Genomic DNA, 18,233 nt, shown 5'->3' with positions numbered 1-18,233 from the left:
CAACTTTGTCAAAAAAAAATTTTTTTTCAAGTCAATTCAATTGCAGTTTCATTCTATTCACTCATTTAGCAGAATTAGAAATACTCACCCAGGTGTCCAACACAGCTACCTTCACACGTTAGGTGCTCCTCTGCCCCTTATTAATCAAAAAGTAAAGCGAAGCAAATGCCTTTGCCAAAATAAGGTTTTATTTTCAAAGTAAGGAAAGAGACCTACAGCTCAACGGCTGTAGACCCCAAGTCCATGCTCTTCCAGCCCCACACTGGTCTTTGGTAATTCCTATTTTCAGCTTCCTGGGGAAGTGATCTTTTCCCATAAGCCATCTTCATTTTTTCTGTAGAGTAGAGCTTTATTTCCAGGAAACAGTGTGTTAGTTGGAGATGGGTATTTTTTTAAAAACATCAAGGTAGATCTGATGTGTTCAACAAAGTGGGGGGGCTCGGCCAAGGGTGAAGTGGAAAGGTTCTGAAAGAAACAAGACCATCGCCATGAGAGAGGAGTAGCCAGTTCCGTTCCCACTGCTTTGACAAAGCTGTCAAATACACAGAGTGTCTTCATCAACGTTAGTGAGGGTGTTCTCGGCCACTACCTGTATAGGCGAATACACAGTAAAGGGAAACGAAGTGTGCTGGGTTACTGGGGACAAGCAGTGGACTGCTCACTGCCACACCCCTGCAGGAAGTGAAGTGGGGCGTGCCAGTGGCAGCCACGAGTAGCAGCCCTGAAGGAAAGCGGCTGTTACCTGCTCTAAACCCTTTTTTCCTTGCAGATGAGGAAACCAGGGCCTGGAGATTAAGATTTACCCAACCTGTAAGTTCTCACCTCTAGTATTTGCTTATCATCTTGCTGCAACCAGAAATCCACATGTGGAAATGGCATCCAGGAATACGGTCCTATTCGAAGTTGTTCTGTCTTTGCGTCATAAATGCTAATCATCTAGAACAGAACAGTTCAAGGAGAGACTTGAAGGCGTGTTACCCGCTTCTCAAATCCTACCGTGAACGCAAGCTCCAGTGTAGTCTAGTGCCTACAGCATTTATCTGGAAGACAAGCTTCTTAAAAATCTGTCTCGCATTATTACAAAAACTGCCACCCACTGAATCAGAATGCATCTGATACTGCACCTCTGTGGGTACCGTACATTACGGTATGGAGCCCAGTGAGTATTTTCCCCACTCCAGGAGGCATGTCCAGTAAATGGCAGGGCGGGGCCCCAAACCCAGGTGTGTCAGACTAAAGTCTGGGCTCCTCCTGGCTGTGTAAACACTGCCTCCCCACTAACACAGCCCAGGCAGCCAGTCACCTTGAACTTCAAAAGCACAGAAACGCACGGAGCTGCGCCTGGTCGTTAAGGTACTGGTTGGAGTGCCCACGCTCTCTTCCAGAGTTGCCTGGGTTCTAAACCCGACTCCCAGTATCCTGCTAATGCAGACCCTGGGATGCAGCAGCCACACATCAAGTAACTGGGTTCCTGACACCCACAGGGGAGACCTGGGACGACGTCTCGCTTCAGCCCTAGCCAGGGACCCTGTGGGAATTTGGGGACTAAGTCTCTCTTTGTCTACAGTCATGTAGACTTGCTCTGTTTCTCAAATTTTTTTAATGTATTTAAAAGACAAGAAAAAACAGCTTGTGAAAAAACTGCCAATGGTAGTTTTCAACTTGACCAGCAATATTCAATTTCAGTTCCTAAGACTAACAGAAGTTCCAAACACTAACTAAATTAAGGCTAGTATGCTAGTTAAGAAATTGCACAAAGAATCCTAAAAATGTTATAGGACTGGCAAAATAACTCAGACTCCAAACATATTCTGGGAAAACGTCAGCAGATTTTCTTTTGGGCGTGCTGCATGCAGTTTCTGTTTTTTCATACTTTGAACATTTTAAATTTTTCTAACATTAGATTGTTATCCAAATAAAAAACATCCTAAGGAAATCAGACTTTTATATTAATTTGCATATCCTCTTGGGTTAATTACATCATTCCAGCAAACTGCCCTTCACTGACTTTTCCCAAAGGCATGCATGATCCCAAGAGCAGAGGGGAGAAAGTCCCTCCCTTCCTGTTCTTTCTGTGGGAACTTTATCGGGAAAGTGTTTTTTTTTTTTTTTTTTTTTTTGGACAGGCAGAGTGGACAGTGAGAGAGAGAGAGACAGAGAGAAAGGTCTTCCTTTTGCCGTTGGTTCACCCTCTAATGGCCGCCGCGGCCGGTGCACCGCGCTGATCCGATGGCAGGAGCCAGGAGCCAGGTGCTTCTCCTGGTCTCCCATGGGGTGCAGGGCCCAAGCACCTGGGCCATCCTCCACTGCACTCCCTGGCCACAGCAGAGAGCTGGCCTGGAAGAGGGGCAACCAGGACAGAATCCGGTGCTTTTACCGGGACTAGAACCCGGTGTGCCGGCGCTGCTAGGCAGAGGATTAGCCTAGTGAGCCGCGGCGCCGGCCTATCGGGAAAGTTCTTAAAAGAAGTCCATTCTCTCTGGATCCGATGCTGTGAGTTCACAAGTACCTCACCTCCTCCCGCGCATTTTACAGAGAGCGCTGGGGTCTTGAGCTTAAAAAAATGTTCATTACTCATCTGAGAAAGGCTGTGTGGTAGTCCTTGGTGCCTTACAGCTTTAAGGAAGCTGACATGGGCGGGCACCGTGGTGCACAAGGTCGGGCCAACACTTGGGATGCCCACATCCCGTATCAGAGTGCCTAGGATTGAGTCCCACTTCTGCTTCTGATCCAGCTTCCTGCTAAGGTGCCTCCTGGACTGCAGCACGTTAACAGCTCCAGTACCTGGGACCTGGATGGCGTTCAGGCTCCTGGCTCTGGCCTGGCCCAGCCCTGGCTATCGAGGGCCTCCGGGAAATGAACCAGCAGATGCAAGGTCTTCCTCTCACTGTCTGCCTTTCACACACACTTTTAAGCAATGAAGCCGACATAACACTTTTTTAAGGTGTGGTCCCCTTAGCCCCTTAACACAAAGATGATTGCAGACTCACTGGTCCCCCAGCCAACGCCCGCGCAGCGCGCAGCTCCTCCTCTGGACCTCGGTCTCGGAAGGAGGCTCGGTAAATCTCTGCGGTTTTAATGTTGACAGCTGTGAGGGACAACAGGACGGCCACAGTGAGGAGTCAGCGCCGACTCACTGCCTACCACCACGTACGAGACAGAAAACTGAACGAAGCGACCCCTTGAGGGCCTGTAGCTGCCCCCTTCCTCACAAGGGACAACGCAGCCATCCGGCGTGGCACCTCGGGAAATGGCAGAGGCCTGTGCCGGGCCAGGTGAAACTTGGCCCATGTAGGACGCTCACGGCCAGGCAGGTGTGGCAAAAGCCCTGGTCAGCTCTGCGCCCAAGTGCATTTCTGAAGGGCTTAGGGCTAGGAAGGTGGCCTGTCTTCGTGGCAAGGGACCTCAGGGAAGTTAGAGCAAACTAACAGCCGTGTATCCACCGCCCAGCTAAATAAATACTACAGGTACTGCAGGAACCCCACCCACTTCCAGGTGTGTCCTCAGGAGTCCTGGGAGCTATTACAGAAGGGAAGAGGGGCCTGGCTTTGAGCCTGGTCATTTTACACTTGTCTTGTAGGATCTCTTTCTCCAAGAAAACCTTACCATGGTCACCTGTGTCTTAAAAAGATGGACTCCCTCCTCCCGCCCCTCTGCCCCCAGCACTGGCTAGAGCAGAGCACCCTGGTGGCCCGGGGACAGAGGCCTCCCACGCTCAGCCAGCTCCCGGCACAGGCAGACATGGTCTGTGTTCGGAGTCACACGCCACGTAACAGCATTTCCGTCAGCGATGGAAGGCATATGGAAGATGACACGGCCTCGTGAGGCCATAGGCACCCTAGTCTGATTAAGTACACCTGTGATGCCTGCTGACAAAGCCAGCCTGACGACAGTTCTCAGATCAGATGCCTGTCATTAAGCAACGTGTGACTATGAGTGGCTTTGTGTCCCTGTTCAGTCCTGGGATGTGGGCACTCACTCACACCTGTGGCCGTTGCAGGCTAGTGAGCCGTTACAGGCCTGAGCGTCCACAGCAAACAGAGGAGCTGGGAGCTGAAGCCAAGGCCGTCGCCATCGCCTCTTGGCAGCCGTGGGCATCAGTGGTTTGTTGAGTCAGACCTTAGCCTGGAGCCTCCAGCCTGCTAGGAAATATGCTACTTACCAATGCCATAAATGATTGGAAAGTGGTTTTCATTTTCTTCCCGGTCATTTAATTCTAATGAAAAAAAATTGAGACAATTTCAAGAATTAGTAAGCAGTTTTCAAAGCAGCTTAACAGAGGCCAAGGAGGAGGCCCCACCACAAAGGCGGAGGCCCCCTCGCTGTGCTCAAGTCCCCAGGCAGGCAGGGTTCTACCGAGCAGGGCCTCCCCCTCCCAGCAGTCCAGAGAGGCTCCAGAAGGCCCTGGGGAGGGAGCCTGGGGCACCGAGGGGTTGGCATCCACACTGAGGACAGGACTCAGGGAGGCCACGCCAGCCGCGGGAAGGGTGAGGGTAACCCCTCTGAACCCCACAGCTTTGTTTCAGGGAAAAACGGCAGACCTGGGGCAGGCCCTGCCCTGGCAGCTAAGATGCCAGTGTCAGGTCACGGTGCTGGGTTCCGTGCCCAGCTCCAGCTTCGTGCTAATGCACATGCTGGGAGGCAGCGGCGACGGCTCAAGTGACTGAGTTCCTGCCAGCTGCATGGAAGACCTGCGCGGAGTTCCTGGCTCCCGGTTTTGGCCCCACTGGGGCCACTGCAGACCGTCTGGGGAGTGAACCAGTGGATGACAGCTCTTACTGTACTTTTCAAATAAGCAAACGCTTTTAATAAGAGGCAGAACTTACCTGTGACACATAATGTCACTAAATGAATGTCATCTTCCTGTTTGTCAAATTCACCTGCAATGAAAAGTTTAAAAGTGCATGTCAACAAACTTCCTCTAGGGGCTGACACAACCTGCAGCACCAGCCTCCCACACGGGCACTGGTGTGAGTCCCTGCTAATGCGCCCGGGAAACAGCGGAAGAGGGCCCAAGTGCTTGGGCCTCTGCCACCCATGCAGGAGCCCTGGAAGAAGCTCCTGACTCCTGGCTTCAGCCTGCCTCAGTCCTGGCTGTTGTGGCCAACTGGGGAGTGAACCAGAGGATGGAAGACCTCTCTCTCCAACTCTGCCTTTCAAATAAATAAATCTTAAAAAAAAAAAAAAAAAAAAAAAAAAAAAAAAAAAACAAAAAACACACACACACACAAAAAAACCACTTACTCTAATTAGCCAACACTGCTGAGAGTCAAGAGAGGAGGAGGGACGAAGCCAGCCGAGTACTCTATGTTCCACCAACCTCTGGGCACAGCCTGGCCCTGGGGCCACTTGGGAGCCCATTCTTCGCCTCCAGTTCACCGCCCTGCCATTTTTCGCTGCATTCTGATGTGTCTGGGGGACGCCCAGATTCAAAAGAAATTTTTCTTAAACTTTTTCTCCCTGATTCTAGGGTCAGAAGAAAAATCTAGTCTTTGTAAGAACCTTTGGAAGGTGCACGAGAGTGTAGGCCTTCAAGGCCCACGATCCCAGCTGTGAATACCTACTGCTTTCGCCCGTATCTGCAGTTAAGCTCGGACCCTGGAGGCAGTGTTCTACCCACTTAGTCCCAGCCGCTTCTGTACAGTTATTGTCCCATGTACGTCACACCTCTTACTTTTAGTGACGATATGACTGCTCCTCTACTGCAGGATATCGGTTCATTTCATCCTGAAAGTCATACTCTACTGCTCTATCTATCTATCTATCTAGAGAGAGAGAGAGAGAGAGAGAGAGGCGGGCACAAACCTCTGTGCACGCTGCAGATCATTTTCTTAGCACAGATGCAGGTCAAAGGACCTGAACCTCTGACAACCCCGGAGCCAAGCTGCTTTGCTGACCACCCTGTGCACGTTCTAAGCACTTGCTGCCCAGTGGTTAAGGAACACACAGCAATGCCTTGTTTTCTTAAACATTTGCTCACTTAAATGGGGGGAAAGAGTTATCAACATTAATTTTCAACAGATTAAAATGGGCATGACTTCTAGGAGGGCTGCTGTTTGTACAGAGTTAACAGCACTTACTACACTTGAATGCATCAATTACTATTTTGAAAATACTGTCACCAGGGCCGGCGCTGTGGCGTAGCAGGTAAAGCCACCACCTGCAGTGCTGCCATTCCATATGGGCACTGGTTCGAGTCCTGGCTGCCCACTTCCAATCCAGCTCTCTGCTGTGGCCTGGGAAAGCAGTGGAAGACGCCCAAGTGCTTGGGCCTCTGCTCCCACGTGGGAGACCTGGAAGAGGCTCCTGGTTCCTGGGTTCAGATCGGCGCAGCTCCAGCCGTTGTGGCCATTTGGGGAGTGAACCAGCGGACAGAAGACTCACTCACTCTCTCTCACTCTCTGCCTCTGCCTCTAACTCCTCTGCCTTTCAAATGAGTAAATCTTAAAAAAAAAAAAAAAAAAAAAAAGTCACCATGGCCATGAGCCCTGGCAGTTGAGCTCCGTGCTCTTCCGTCTAAGATGCCGAGAGCACTCCTGCTTCTTGATGCTGCTCTCAGGTGGGCTAGCTGGGATTTTTTTTTAAACTCAAGAAATAGGTCCAAACGTTTGTTACATTTCAGGAAAAGACAGTGAACTTACTAAGGAGTTGTTGCGTGAGTTTTTGTGACAGCTGCCTGTCGTCACTGAAGCCTCCCACGAGGTGCACCTCCAGCCTGGCAGAGAAATGGGACGGTGGTCAGGAGCCGGGCGACACGTGGACGGCGGGCTCGTGTTTTCCGTTCTTAGCTTCTGCGGCCCCTTGCTCCACAGCAGCGCCTGCAGGCCTTTTTCATGTATGACATGTACAGAAAGACCGTGGGGCCACGGCCAGCGGCCAGCTCCCGGGGACCCTGCCCAGGGACCCTGATGGCTGCCCTAGGGGACCAACATCAATGCCAGGGGGATGCTGCCTCTGAGAGCATGGCGGCTGCACACACTGCCCCCCACCCCACCCCGGGGTGCTGGCAGACACTGCTAAATCTTTAGCGTCCGGCAACCGGGGCACAAGGCTGGGAGGGAAGCGAGCTCTGGCTTATTAAGCAGACTCCTGGTGGTGCTGTGCCCTCTAACGCCCACCGTGTCTGAGACACAGCGGGAGGTCAGCTCCACTGACCGAGGACACAGTCTGCTTTGTAGTGCTCCTACTTAGTGCCACGTCAGACTTTCCCAGGATGGTTCCACCAAACAGGACGGGAAGAGCGTCCCTCGATAAGTGTGGGAACCTCACCTACGTAACCCTTCCTAGAAGAGCCCGGATGCACGCTGGCAGAGTAAGGCGCTGACAAGGAGCAGGCATCCAGCAGCGGATAGGACTCCACTCGAGGCACCACAGCCCACACCAGAGTGCCTGGTTTGGGTCCCCGCTCCTCCACTTCCGACCAAGGCTCATGCACATCCTGCGAAGGCTGCAGGCCATGGCTCAGCACTTGGGGCTCTGCCACTTACGTAGGACACCTGGACTGAGTCCAAGTTCCTGGCTTCAGCCTGGCCCAGCTCTGGCCGTTGTGGGCAGCTGGGGAGTGAACCAGTGGATGGAAGATGTCTCTGACTTTCTAACAAAACAAATCAAGCTCAGAGAAGTCCTACAAACTAGTCCTAAAACCCAAACCAGTTGTGTGTGACTCTTTCTCACAGCCCATGACAACATGGAGAACGAATGCTTGGGAAAGTGCTACTGTTTTCATACTGCCGAGCACACAACCTACCCCTAAGGCTCGATCCAGAGTCTTCCATCTTCCTAGTACACGGTGCTGCCTCAGGGGCCTCTTAGGACATGAGGGCCGGTGCTGTGGCACAGTGTTAGGTAAAGCCACCGCCTGCAACGCCAGCACCCCATATGGGCTCTGGTTCGTGTCCCAGTTGCTCTACTTCCAATCCAGCTTCCTGCAAAAGGCCTGGGAAGGCAGGAGGATGGCCCAAGTGCTTGGGCCCCTGGATGAGGTTCCTGGTTCTTGCCTGGCCCAGCCCTGGCTGTTGTGACCATTTGGGGAGTGAACTAGGAGATGGAAGATTGCTCTCTCCCTCCCTCCATAACTAACTTACAAATAAATAAATAAAACTTAAAAAAAAATTAAATGGGAAGGGGGCTGTTACTTCTGTGGCTTTGCTGCCACAGAGACTATCCATGAACAGACTGGGAATACGTGGTAATCATGCTCTAAGCAGCACGCGGCCGGGATCAGACCTGGTTATAATTTGCTGGGCCCAGTGACTGCCCGGGAAGCAAGCCCAGCCTGCACAGCAGGCCCAGCCACAAGCAGAATGAATTTTTTTTTAAAAAATTTTTGATAGGCAGAATGTACAGTGAGAGAGAGACAGAGAGAAAGGTCTTCCTTTGCCGTTGGTTCACCCTCCAGTGGCTGCTGTGGCCAGCGCATCGCGCTGATCCGAAGGCAGGAGCCAGGTGCTTCTCTTGGTCTCCCATGGGGTGCAGGACCCAAGAACTTGGGCCATCCTCCACTGCACTCCCAGGCCATAGCAGAGAGCTGGCCTGGAAGAGGGGCAACCGGGACAGAATCTGGTGCCCCGACCATGACTAGAACCCGGTGTGCCGGCACCACAGGCGGAGGATTAGCCTAGTGAGCCGCGGCGCTGGCCGCAGAATGAATTTTAAAAATGGATCCAGGCCAGCGCCGCGGCTTACTAGGCTAATCCTCCACCTGTGGCACCAGCACTCCAGGTTCTAGTCTGGGTTGGGGCGCCGGATTCTATTCCAGTTGCCCCTCTTCCAGTCCAGCTCTCTGCTGTGGCCAGGGAGTGCAGTGGAGGATGGCCCAAGTGCTTGGACCCTGCACCCTCCTGGGAGACCAGGAGAAGCACCTGGCTCCTGGCTTCGGATCAGCGCAGCGCACCAGTGTAGTGGCCATTTGGGGGGTGAACCAACGGAAGGAAGACCTTTCTCTCTGTCTCTAACTCTGCCTGTCAAAAAACAAACAGATCCAGAGGCAGGCACGGTGCGGTGGTGAAGCCGCCATGTGGAATGCCTACATCTGGTATCCAGGCACCTGGGTTTGAGTCCCGGCTACACTCCCGATTCATTTCTTGCCAGTATCACGCAACCTGCAAGGCAGCACGTGATGGCGCACGTACTCCGGTCGCTGCTACCACGTGAGACACCGGATGGCGTTCTGGGCTCACGGATTCAGCCTTGTAAATAAATAATCTAAGAAAATGATGTGTTGTCCTAGTGCAACTGACAGCGTGTCCTTTTCTAAGGCCTGGGAGTCTAGCACGTGTCTCTGGCTGTACTACTTCATCTAATGGCTTAAGCTTCGGAGGAAATGTGGGCGCTGCTCTGGCAGCCAGGCCTGGGGCACGGGCCCAGCATGTGACGGGGTATGCAGGCTGCAGTGCCCAGCTGGTCGGGGGGCGGCAGCGGCACTCCACTGGGGGCAAGGCCAGGTCAGAGGCGCTTCGGAGAATCCACTGATGTGCCGAGACCGAAAGCCAGGCCCAGCCGTCCCCTGCCTGTTTGCCTCCCTGCTTTAGAACAGGAACACCCTGGGGCGGCTCTGCCGCCTCTGTTCACACTCTGTCCTTGGGCTGTGTCCCCACTGGTACCGCCTCTACTCCCAGGAAGCGTTTCAACGGAGCGCTGCGGAAGGGATGCCCCAGTGAAGGGAAGCCAGCGCCGGGCCTGACAAGAGCGACGTCTCATCCTGCAGCACGGTGACCGCTTCCAAGTCCGACCCCCTGCGTCAGGTCCAGCACCAACTCCCGCCTGCACCCGTGTTTGTTCCCTCCGTTCACACAGCGTCACTGCTGTCCCTCACTCTGCGCTGGGGACCAAGCTGGCCTCACAGCTGCTCCCCGCTCCCCCCATTGCCAGCGCACGGTTCCCACCCCCACAGCGGTAGCGCGGAGCTCACCTGCCACATTCAGAGTGGTCGGGAAAGGACTTTATGGAGTTCATGATCAAGGGGACCTCGGCTTTGGTGTCGGTTCCATCACAATGTGTCAGGCAGGTGGCCCCATTACCTGAAGAACAAGGGTGAGAGGACTCGGTTATTCCCCCGGGAGCTCCGGACGCCTAAGTGGCTCGGTCCGCTTGAGCTGCCTTGCCCCCAGCCGTCCTGTAGGAAGAAAGCAGGCAAGCGTGGGCTGCCCAGCCAACCCATTCGGCCCACTGGGACCAGGGCCACAGGGACGTACCATGCAGACTAGAAAAAAGGTAAGCGAGGTCAGGTTTCAAGTAAGCCACCAGGAAACGAAAATGGGGACATTCAATGGTCCCAGTGTTGGGTCACTTTAAGCAATGGTTGCCTTCACCTCTCTCATCCTACCTGTGTGCCTCAGGACCACAATGTGACAAGTGGTGGCATCATCAGAACCCAGAATGGAGATGGAGCCTGTTTAAAAAAGAAATAAAATATCCGGAAGCCTCTGGGGGTGGTGCCCAATTCACTGCTTCCTAACCTACCATCCTTTGGGGAGGTCACTGCCAGCTCTCTTTGCTGAACATACAGAAGGCCCTGGGGTCCCACTGGTTGAACACACTGACCTCTGAGAAGTCTGGCTCTTTCCTGTTCAATTAAAGAAAAATAAAATAGTGACGTGAATTAGTGAGGCGTGAATACCTAGAGAGGCGGAGAGAGCCCAAGTGCAGTCTTGAGTGGGAGACGCCCTGTGGGTGTGAGGTGTGCACCTGCTGCCGGGCAGGCTGAGTGCAAAGGCAGCGCTCACAGTCGCGTGGACTAACACAGGAAGATGATGCAGTTCCGACTGCTATCTATAAAACATGGCCTTAGCGCTCGGGAATTAGGATGCAAAAATCCTTTATCATGGGTCTTCCCTGAAGCGCGAGACCCTCACAATCCTGCAGGTGTCAAGGGTGGGCAGCTCGGAGGCCCCCGCCCTGCTTGCCATTCCCGCAACGGGAAGGCGGCGCAGAACTCCCCCGGCCGCTCCTGGGAATGAGCCCCGACGGCCTCGTGGCTGTGCTACTGAAGCGGGCATGAAGCTGGCAGCAATGACAGCCGCGTGAGTAACCTCCGCAGCCCCAATGCGCGCCACTCGCTGCACGGCCGCGCAAGGCCAAGACTGGGAAAGAGTTCCAAAACGCTAACTGGAAAGCAAGAACATACGTGGACAGTCTCTAAAAACAGCCCTAAGTTTGCTATTACAACAGTGACAGACTGCGGACACACGAACCTTTGTCTTTTCCGTAGTCCCTAAATGTTCCAGGATGTTATGTTAATCAGATAGGGTAGGAAAACGTAACATTAGGGTAGTAAGACAAAACAGTAAGCAAATCTATAAAGAAGGTGGTATCATTAGGTATCACAAATTTGTCTAATTGGGAAAGGCGTGTGGCACAGCAGGTTAAGCACCCACTTCCGTCACACACATGCCATCTGGAGTGCCTGGCTTCACTCAGCTCCTTTGCTTAAGATCCAGCTTCCTGGGGGCCGGCGCTGTGGCGTAGCGGGTAAAGCCGCCGCCTGCAGTGCCGGCACCCTATTTGGTCCTGGCTGCTCCACTTCCGATCCAGCTTTCTGCTATGGCCTGGGGAAGCAGTAGATGGCCCAAGTCCTTGAGCCCTTGCACCCATGTGGGAGACCTGGAAGAAGCTCCTGGCTTCAGATCAGTGCAGCTCTGGCCGTTGTGGCCAGATGGGGAGTGACCCAGCAGATGGAAGACCTCTCTCTCTCCCTCTCCTTCTCTCTGAATAACTCTGACTTTCAAGTAAATAAATAAATCTTGCACTTGGGTTCCTGCCACCCATGCAGGAGATCTGGATGGAGTTCCAGGCTCCTGGCTGCTGTAGGCATTTGGGGAATGAACTAGTGGATGGAGGATCAATCTCTTTTTCTTCCTGTCATTAAACCTTTTAAATAAATAGAAATCTTAAAAAAAATGTTGTCTATCCTTATGTATTTGTATATTCTTACTTAGTAAGCCTGTAAAAAGAAAACCTCAGGTGGTTAAATTCTTTAATGAAAAATGATTTAAACATTTTCAAAAATGACAAGCTGGTACAATGGCAAAGTATATCCTTATTTCCTTCTTACTTGCAACAAATAAAGTCCTCCCTGTCAGTACAGCGTCTTCTCCAGTGTAGACGCTGTAGAACAGTGCTGTGTATGCAGGCTTCTTACCATTCTCCTGACTGCTACAAAGTTAGGTTAGTGTTCAGTTACTCAATAAAATCCAAGAGAGGTAATGAACATAACAATTAGTTGGTAGGTTATATGCTGTTTTCCTCATTTATTTATTTTTTAAAAATGTATTTATTTGAAAGGCAGAGTTGGAGAGACAGGAGAGAAATCCCAGGTGGCCACCAATAGCCAGGGCTGGGCCAGGCCAAAGTCAGCAGCCAGGACTACCTGGGTGCAGGGGCCCAAGCACTTGGACAGTCTTCTACTGCTTTTCCCGGGCCATTAGCAGGGAGCTGGATCAGAGGTGGAGCAGCTGGGACACGAACTGGCACCTGTATGGGATGCCGGTGTAGCCGCCAGCAGCTTTACCTGCTACGCCATAACGAAGGCCCCTGTTTTCCTCTTTACCTAAACTTCCATTAACAAGTCTCTATTTAATTAACAAACTAAGGATTAAGTGGACTGGAGTAAACTCCCATTGCCAAAACAACTTTGCTGTCAGTTAATTAACAAGAAACAAATGTGGCTGACTACTCTGAAACAGCAGGCCTGGGACCCCTGACCGCTCCTCATTTTCCTACCTGTCCTCACCTCACCTGAATTTAAAAACAGGAGAGAAAAAAATTAAGGGAATTTAAAAAAAAAAAAAAAAAAAGGAGGGGGAGTTCAGATCCCTCTGAACTCGGGTTATCCTTTAATACTTACCTTCTGCTTTGTTCTTGGGCGGGGAGGGGGAAGGAGTACAGGCAAAATTTTCAAAAGTGGGTCAGCACCCAAAAGCCAAGTGACTGGTGAGAAATGAATTAGCGCCTTCACAGACCACAGAATCCTCTTCAACTCGGCGCCTACCCGGTCCCCAGGGAATAAAAGCAGTGAAACCACCAAGCTAACCCGGGTTTGCTGCTCTCGGCTTCCCCCTTAAGAAATGCAGACGGCTCAGCCAACTTCTCCCTCTGGGACAACTCGGCACCGACCTGCCAAACTCACATCCTTCGGGAAAGACAAGCAGCCCCACTCGTCTCCACTTCTAACACTCTCTGCTCTTTAACACTAAACACTGTCCCTGTCCCCATTTCCAGCTCCTACGCAGGGGCACTAGTCTCGAAACCCAGCTTTTTCTGAGAAGCGAGTATTTGCGGCTCTGCAGGCGCCGCCACCCACCCCTCCGGAAAGCAGTCCCGACAACTCTAAGTGCACGTGGCTGTGTGCCGATAAAACTTTAATAGGTGACACGAAAAATGTGACTTTCACGCGGTCCTCCCCCAACCATTTCTTTTTTTTTTTAAACTTCCACAATTCCTTTTTTTTAATTTATTTATTTGACAGGTAGAGTTACAGTGAGAGACTGAGAGAGACAGAGACAAAGGTCTTCCTTCCATTGGTTCACCCTCCAAATGGCCGCTACGGTCGACACTGTGACAATCCGAAGCCAAGAGCCAGGTGCTTCCTCCTGGTCTCCCATGCGGATGCAGGGTCCCAAGCACTTGGGCCATCCTCCACTGCCTTCCGGGGCCACAGCAGAGAGCTGGACTGGAAGAGGAGCAACCAGGACTAGAACCCGGCACCCCTATGGGATGCTGGTGCCACAGGCGGAGGATTAACCTAGTGCACCACAGCGCCAGCCCCCCAACCTTTTCAAACTGTAGAACACACCACTGGCTCCCAGGCTGCTCAGAGGCAGGGCTGGGCCTGTGGGTCTCAGGTGCCCTGAGCCCCTGCCGCCAGGGGTCCCTTCCCATCCCCGCCTGGAGAGCGCAGGTGAAGGGGCTTCGGGAAGTGGGCAAGAACCGACAGGTGTGCCAATCAGCACAGCCTGACCCCACCCCCACACCGCAGTTCAATCCTTTGCACTGCCTCCCAGCTGGCACCACTTCTAAGCGCAGAGAGCAGGAGCACCCGAGGGTCCGAGCACGTGGCCCTCTGTGCTCCATCTCCTGGGTGGAAGGATGCCCGTGCTGGCCAGTCTCCCCTCCTCCCCCTCCGGCCCCGCCCCTCCTGCCCACCAGGGGCCTCCTCTTCCTCCTCAGGGCCCCCCCCCCAACATTCCTGTAGGAGCAGTGGGTCCCCACTGCACAGCCTTTTTAGGCCAAAACCTTCCTCGGAGAGGAGCCACCTGGTATGTGACCATGTGCCTGAATCAGGGACAATTCAGACAGAACAGCAGACCAACCCACATTCTTCAGGTGGCTCAGCTGTCGTGTCCCTCCCCCCCCCCCAGCTCTGCTTCTGCCTTCACAGTTAGTGGTGCGACAGTGACATGACAAAGTACAAGGAAAGTGACACTGCAGATGCCTAGCTCAGTAGTATTAGCATATGAAGCTACTGCAAAAAAATCCATGGTAGGGACCGGCGCTGTGGCATCCCATATGGGCACCGGTTCAAGTCCCCGCTGCTCCACTTCTGATCCAGCTCTCTGCTGTGGCCTGGGAAAGCGGCAGAAAATGGCCCAGGTGCTTGGGTCTCTGCACCCGTGTGAGAGACCCGGAGGAGGCTCCTGGCTTCAAATCAGCCCAGCTCTAGCTGTTGAGGCCAACTGGGGAGTAAACCAGCGGATGGAAGACCTCTCTCTCTGCCTCTCTGCAACTCTGCCTTTCAAATAAATAAATCTTAAAAAAAAAAAAATTCATGATAGGAACGGGCAGGCGTCTGGCCTAGCAACTGAGACACCGCACCCCACGTCAGAGCGCCTGGGCTGGGGTCCCGCCGCCGTGCACCATGGGAGACAGCGGCGAAGGCTCAGGTCCTTGGTCCCTTGCCACCCAGGTGGAAGGCCTGGACGGAGTTCCAGATTCCTGGCTCTGGCCTGGCCCCCCCCTGGCCACTGGCAGACATTGGGGGGGGGATGTCAAAGAGCAGATGGGAGCTCTCCCTGTTTCTGCCTCTCAAATTAAAAAAACAGAAAGTCAGGTTTATGGAACAAATGGATTAAACGATGCTTATTTTAGTGCAGAAACGATTCTGAAATGCCCGTACCAGGTGTGTATGCATTTGAACAGCCTCAGGAGCCTGGATTTCAAGGTCTGCTTCGCACCCAAGCGAACCTACCTTTCAAGCTCCGCGTCCTGAGGCGCCCTGGCATTCACAAGCGGCCGTCACCTTTCAGCCCACCCCGGGGGAGGGGCGGGCATCGGGCTCGCTCACTCCCGGAACATTCGGGGAGCACACGTTCTGTCCCAGGCTGCGGGCAGCAGCGTGACGGCCCCCACCCCCTGCGCCTGCGCCTGCGCTGGACCGCGGACCACGGCGAGAGCCAGCCATCCCCGACGGCGGCCGCACGGAGGCGGCCAGGGTCCCCGCTGCACATCTCAAGGCGCAAGGGGCCACCCTGACAGCGCGCAACTTTACCCCTGCGCCGAGCCACGCCGGCAGGTCCCACGGGCGCCCAGCCCACGGATGTGTGTCTGCCACCAGAGGGACCGCTCGGTCCCCCTTAACCGCCGCTGTGGCAACGGGGACGTCTGGTTTTACTTTTTTTTTTTTTTTTTTTTTTTTTTTTACACTAAGAAATTCAATCCCAACAGCCCCAGGGATCTTCCCGAGGACAAAAGCAGGAAAAACAAAAACCCTGGCATCAGGGCGTGGTCCTCACCACAGCCCAGCTGGGGGAGAGCGACGCCCTTCCTTAGGGCTAAAAATATCCGGGGGCCGGTCCTGCGCCCCGGGGGCAGGCGGGTAGGAGGAGGAAGGGCTGGGGGGCCCCGCCGGGACACCCCCCGCAAGCGGCGCCCCAAGCTCACCCTGGAATGAGTTCCTGGCCCCCCGAGGACCCAAGGACCACGCGCGACGTCCACCACAGGGTGGGGACCCCACGCGCGTGCCTGGGAGCCCAGATTTCTTGCAACGGACCCAGTCCGGGTTGGGGGAGGGGACGCCTGGAGGTCCCGGGGTGCTTTCAGGCGGCGGTGCTGTGCGACCTTGGGCAAGTCACCTAACCTCTCTGGGCCACCGTCCCCTCCTCTGTCAAAGACGGATGGGTCAGCAGATGCCCTCAGGTCTAAAGAAGGTAAAAGCTCCGCGGTTCGCCCCAGAGAAAAGCGAAGGCGGCGGACTCCGGATGCGCCAAGTTTAAACTCAGTTCCCGAGGAGAGCGGGTGGTGGCGGCGGGCGAGGAGGACTCTCGCCCGCCCGCCCGGCGGGTTCCCCGAGGGCCCGCCCCGAAGCCCCCGCGCCGGGCTCCGCTCACCTCCAGAGACGGGTGGGCTCGGACGAGGTCCCCGGCGGACTGCGGCAGCCGCACTCGCCGCCCCTCAACCAGCAGCGGCATCGCGGAGGCGGAGGCGGCCTCCCCAGCCCCGGGCCGCCCGCCGCCCCCGCCCCTCAGCCGCCGCGGCCCGCCCCGCCCTGCCCTGTCGCGGGCGCTGTCGGGAAGTAGAGTCCTGACAGAGACGCGGCCCCTGAAGAACTGGGAGAATCCAGCACGGTGGCCGCACGGACTCACGGGAAATGTAGTCCAAACGTAAGGAAGCACCGCCAGAAGTGCCCGCGGCCCGAAAGGGGTGCTGGGAAATGTAGTTTCAAAAGCGTGGGAGGGAAGGAGGAATTTAGAAAGTCGCCCACGAGGAGCTGCGACACCAGGAAAGCCTTTGCCCTCACGGGTGGGCCCACGTGGCTTGAGGGCGGGTATGGGATCTGCTTGCTTAACTTTAAATCATTGTTTCAGATACCTGCTTCTCCAGTGCGGACCTTGCTCCAGTTTGAGTTTGGGACCAGGGCTGTGCTGCCCCATAGTGTTGTCTTCAGTAAGCAATGAATGTAAACCGTTTTAACCGGGGACGACAGATCCCCACCTGTGCTAGCGCCACATAGTGAGACCATCAGTAACACTTTCTGCTTTAATGTCGTAAGGCACCCATCGATGGGCTAGGAGCCCAGGAGCAGGACCAGTAGGACACTGTACAGCCGTCTGCTGAGACCAGTCCCCCCACTCCCGTGGTGGGGTTCTCACTTCAAACAGACCCAGCTCGACATCACCTTAACCAAAGTAGTCAGCCGTGCGATGAAGTGGAGCCAGCTCACGCAGAGCAGAAACTCCATCAGATTGGCATATCTGGGTTCCACTCCTCCTCCCTCAGCCAGCCTCCCCTCCACCTACGTAGCCCACTCAACAAAAATTCTAGCAAGTGAAAAACCGACTCCAGGAGCCGACTTTGGTGGCAGAGTGTTACACGCCTTCGCCTGTGGCGCCGGCATGCCCGCCTGGACGCTGCTCCTGGTCCCATCCAGCTCCCTGCTGAAGCACCTGGGGGAACAACAGAGGATGGTCTAAGTTCTCGGGCCCCTGCACCCCTGTGGGAGACTCGAATGGCACCTGGCGTCCGCCTGGCCCAGCTCTGGCCACTGAGCCATTTGAGGAGCCATTTCTCTGTCTCTCCCTCTCTTCTTTCAAGTAAATAAAATCAATCTTTAAAAAAAAATTACTACAGGAGACAGCTCATGATGCCCCACAGCCCCAGCTCACCCAACTTTTCAAACAACTGTTTCTAGCTATCAGGAAAGTATTTCTGATAACTCCTCAAAAACATAGAGGCTGGCATCAACAGCTGGTCATCGCAGGTGCAGTAACTTGCCCACTCTTACCATAATTGTGGAGCCAAGGTTAAATCCAGCTTTGTGTGTCTCCAAAGCCAGTGCTCTCCATCCATCTCTTAAGTATACTGCTAGATAGTGGGACTTGTGAGCCACTCACTGAAATGCAGGTAACATGAAATCCCAGGTAGAAGCGCCAGGTTAAGACCAGAGTTTGAATCCAGGGTGATGTGTGACTGAGCAAGTTACCAACTTCTCTCAGCTTTGGAATAGGGATGAGACCAGCACCTATATAGACACTTGCTACTGAAACTACAGATTCGTCGATAAAGTGAGATATTTTAAGATGTAAAGGTTGAGAATGTCTCATGGTGTCTGCCTAGGGTTGATGCAGCTTGCCTTAATGAACTGGTTTTTAACGTCTGGGTGATCTTCCCATTTCAGAGTCCTGTGTTAAATGATGGAGTCTGACAACAAGAAGGAACCCACTGGAGCCACCTCCCTGCTTCAGCCGCATTTAGTCTTTAAGTCGTGAGCAAGCACTAGGTTTCTGATTTTGTACCAATCA

General features: G+C 53.9%; 1 protein-coding gene across 6 annotated transcripts; it reads right to left on the bottom strand.

Moving 5' to 3' along the window:
• Window positions 1-166: 166 nt before the first annotated feature.
• NTAN1 (N-terminal asparagine amidase) lies at window positions 167-16,492 on the bottom strand. Of its 6 annotated transcripts, none has more exons than XM_002711780.6 (10): window positions 16,323-16,492; window positions 10,462-10,564; window positions 10,325-10,390; window positions 9,911-10,019; window positions 6,642-6,715; window positions 4,827-4,880; window positions 4,163-4,216; window positions 2,991-3,088; window positions 823-936; window positions 167-465 (listed from the first exon to the last, which is right to left on the bottom strand). In XM_002711780.6, exons 1-10 carry the CDS (start codon window positions 16,401-16,403, stop codon window positions 286-288), a joined length of 933 nt encoding a protein of 310 aa, XP_002711826.1. In that variant the 5' UTR covers window positions 16,404-16,492; the 3' UTR covers window positions 167-285. The 6 variants fall into 6 exon arrangements, with proteins under 6 accessions (XP_002711826.1, XP_089177745.1, XP_089177746.1 ...); XM_089321619.1 differs by lacking the exon at window positions 16,323-16,492 and adding an exon at window positions 15,185-15,352; XM_089321620.1 differs by lacking the exon at window positions 16,323-16,492 and adding an exon at window positions 12,845-12,995.
• Window positions 16,493-18,233: the final 1,741 nt, after the last annotated feature.

Source organism: Oryctolagus cuniculus, chromosome 19, assembly GCF_051225735.1.
Source record: "Oryctolagus cuniculus isolate XC-2025 breed Fujian yellow rabbit chromosome 19, ASM5122573v1, whole genome shotgun sequence".
NCBI classification, from domain to species: domain Eukaryota; kingdom Metazoa; phylum Chordata; class Mammalia; order Lagomorpha; family Leporidae; genus Oryctolagus; species Oryctolagus cuniculus.
Note: the sequence above shows the minus strand (reverse complement) of the source record. Positions and strands in the feature narration are given on the sequence as shown.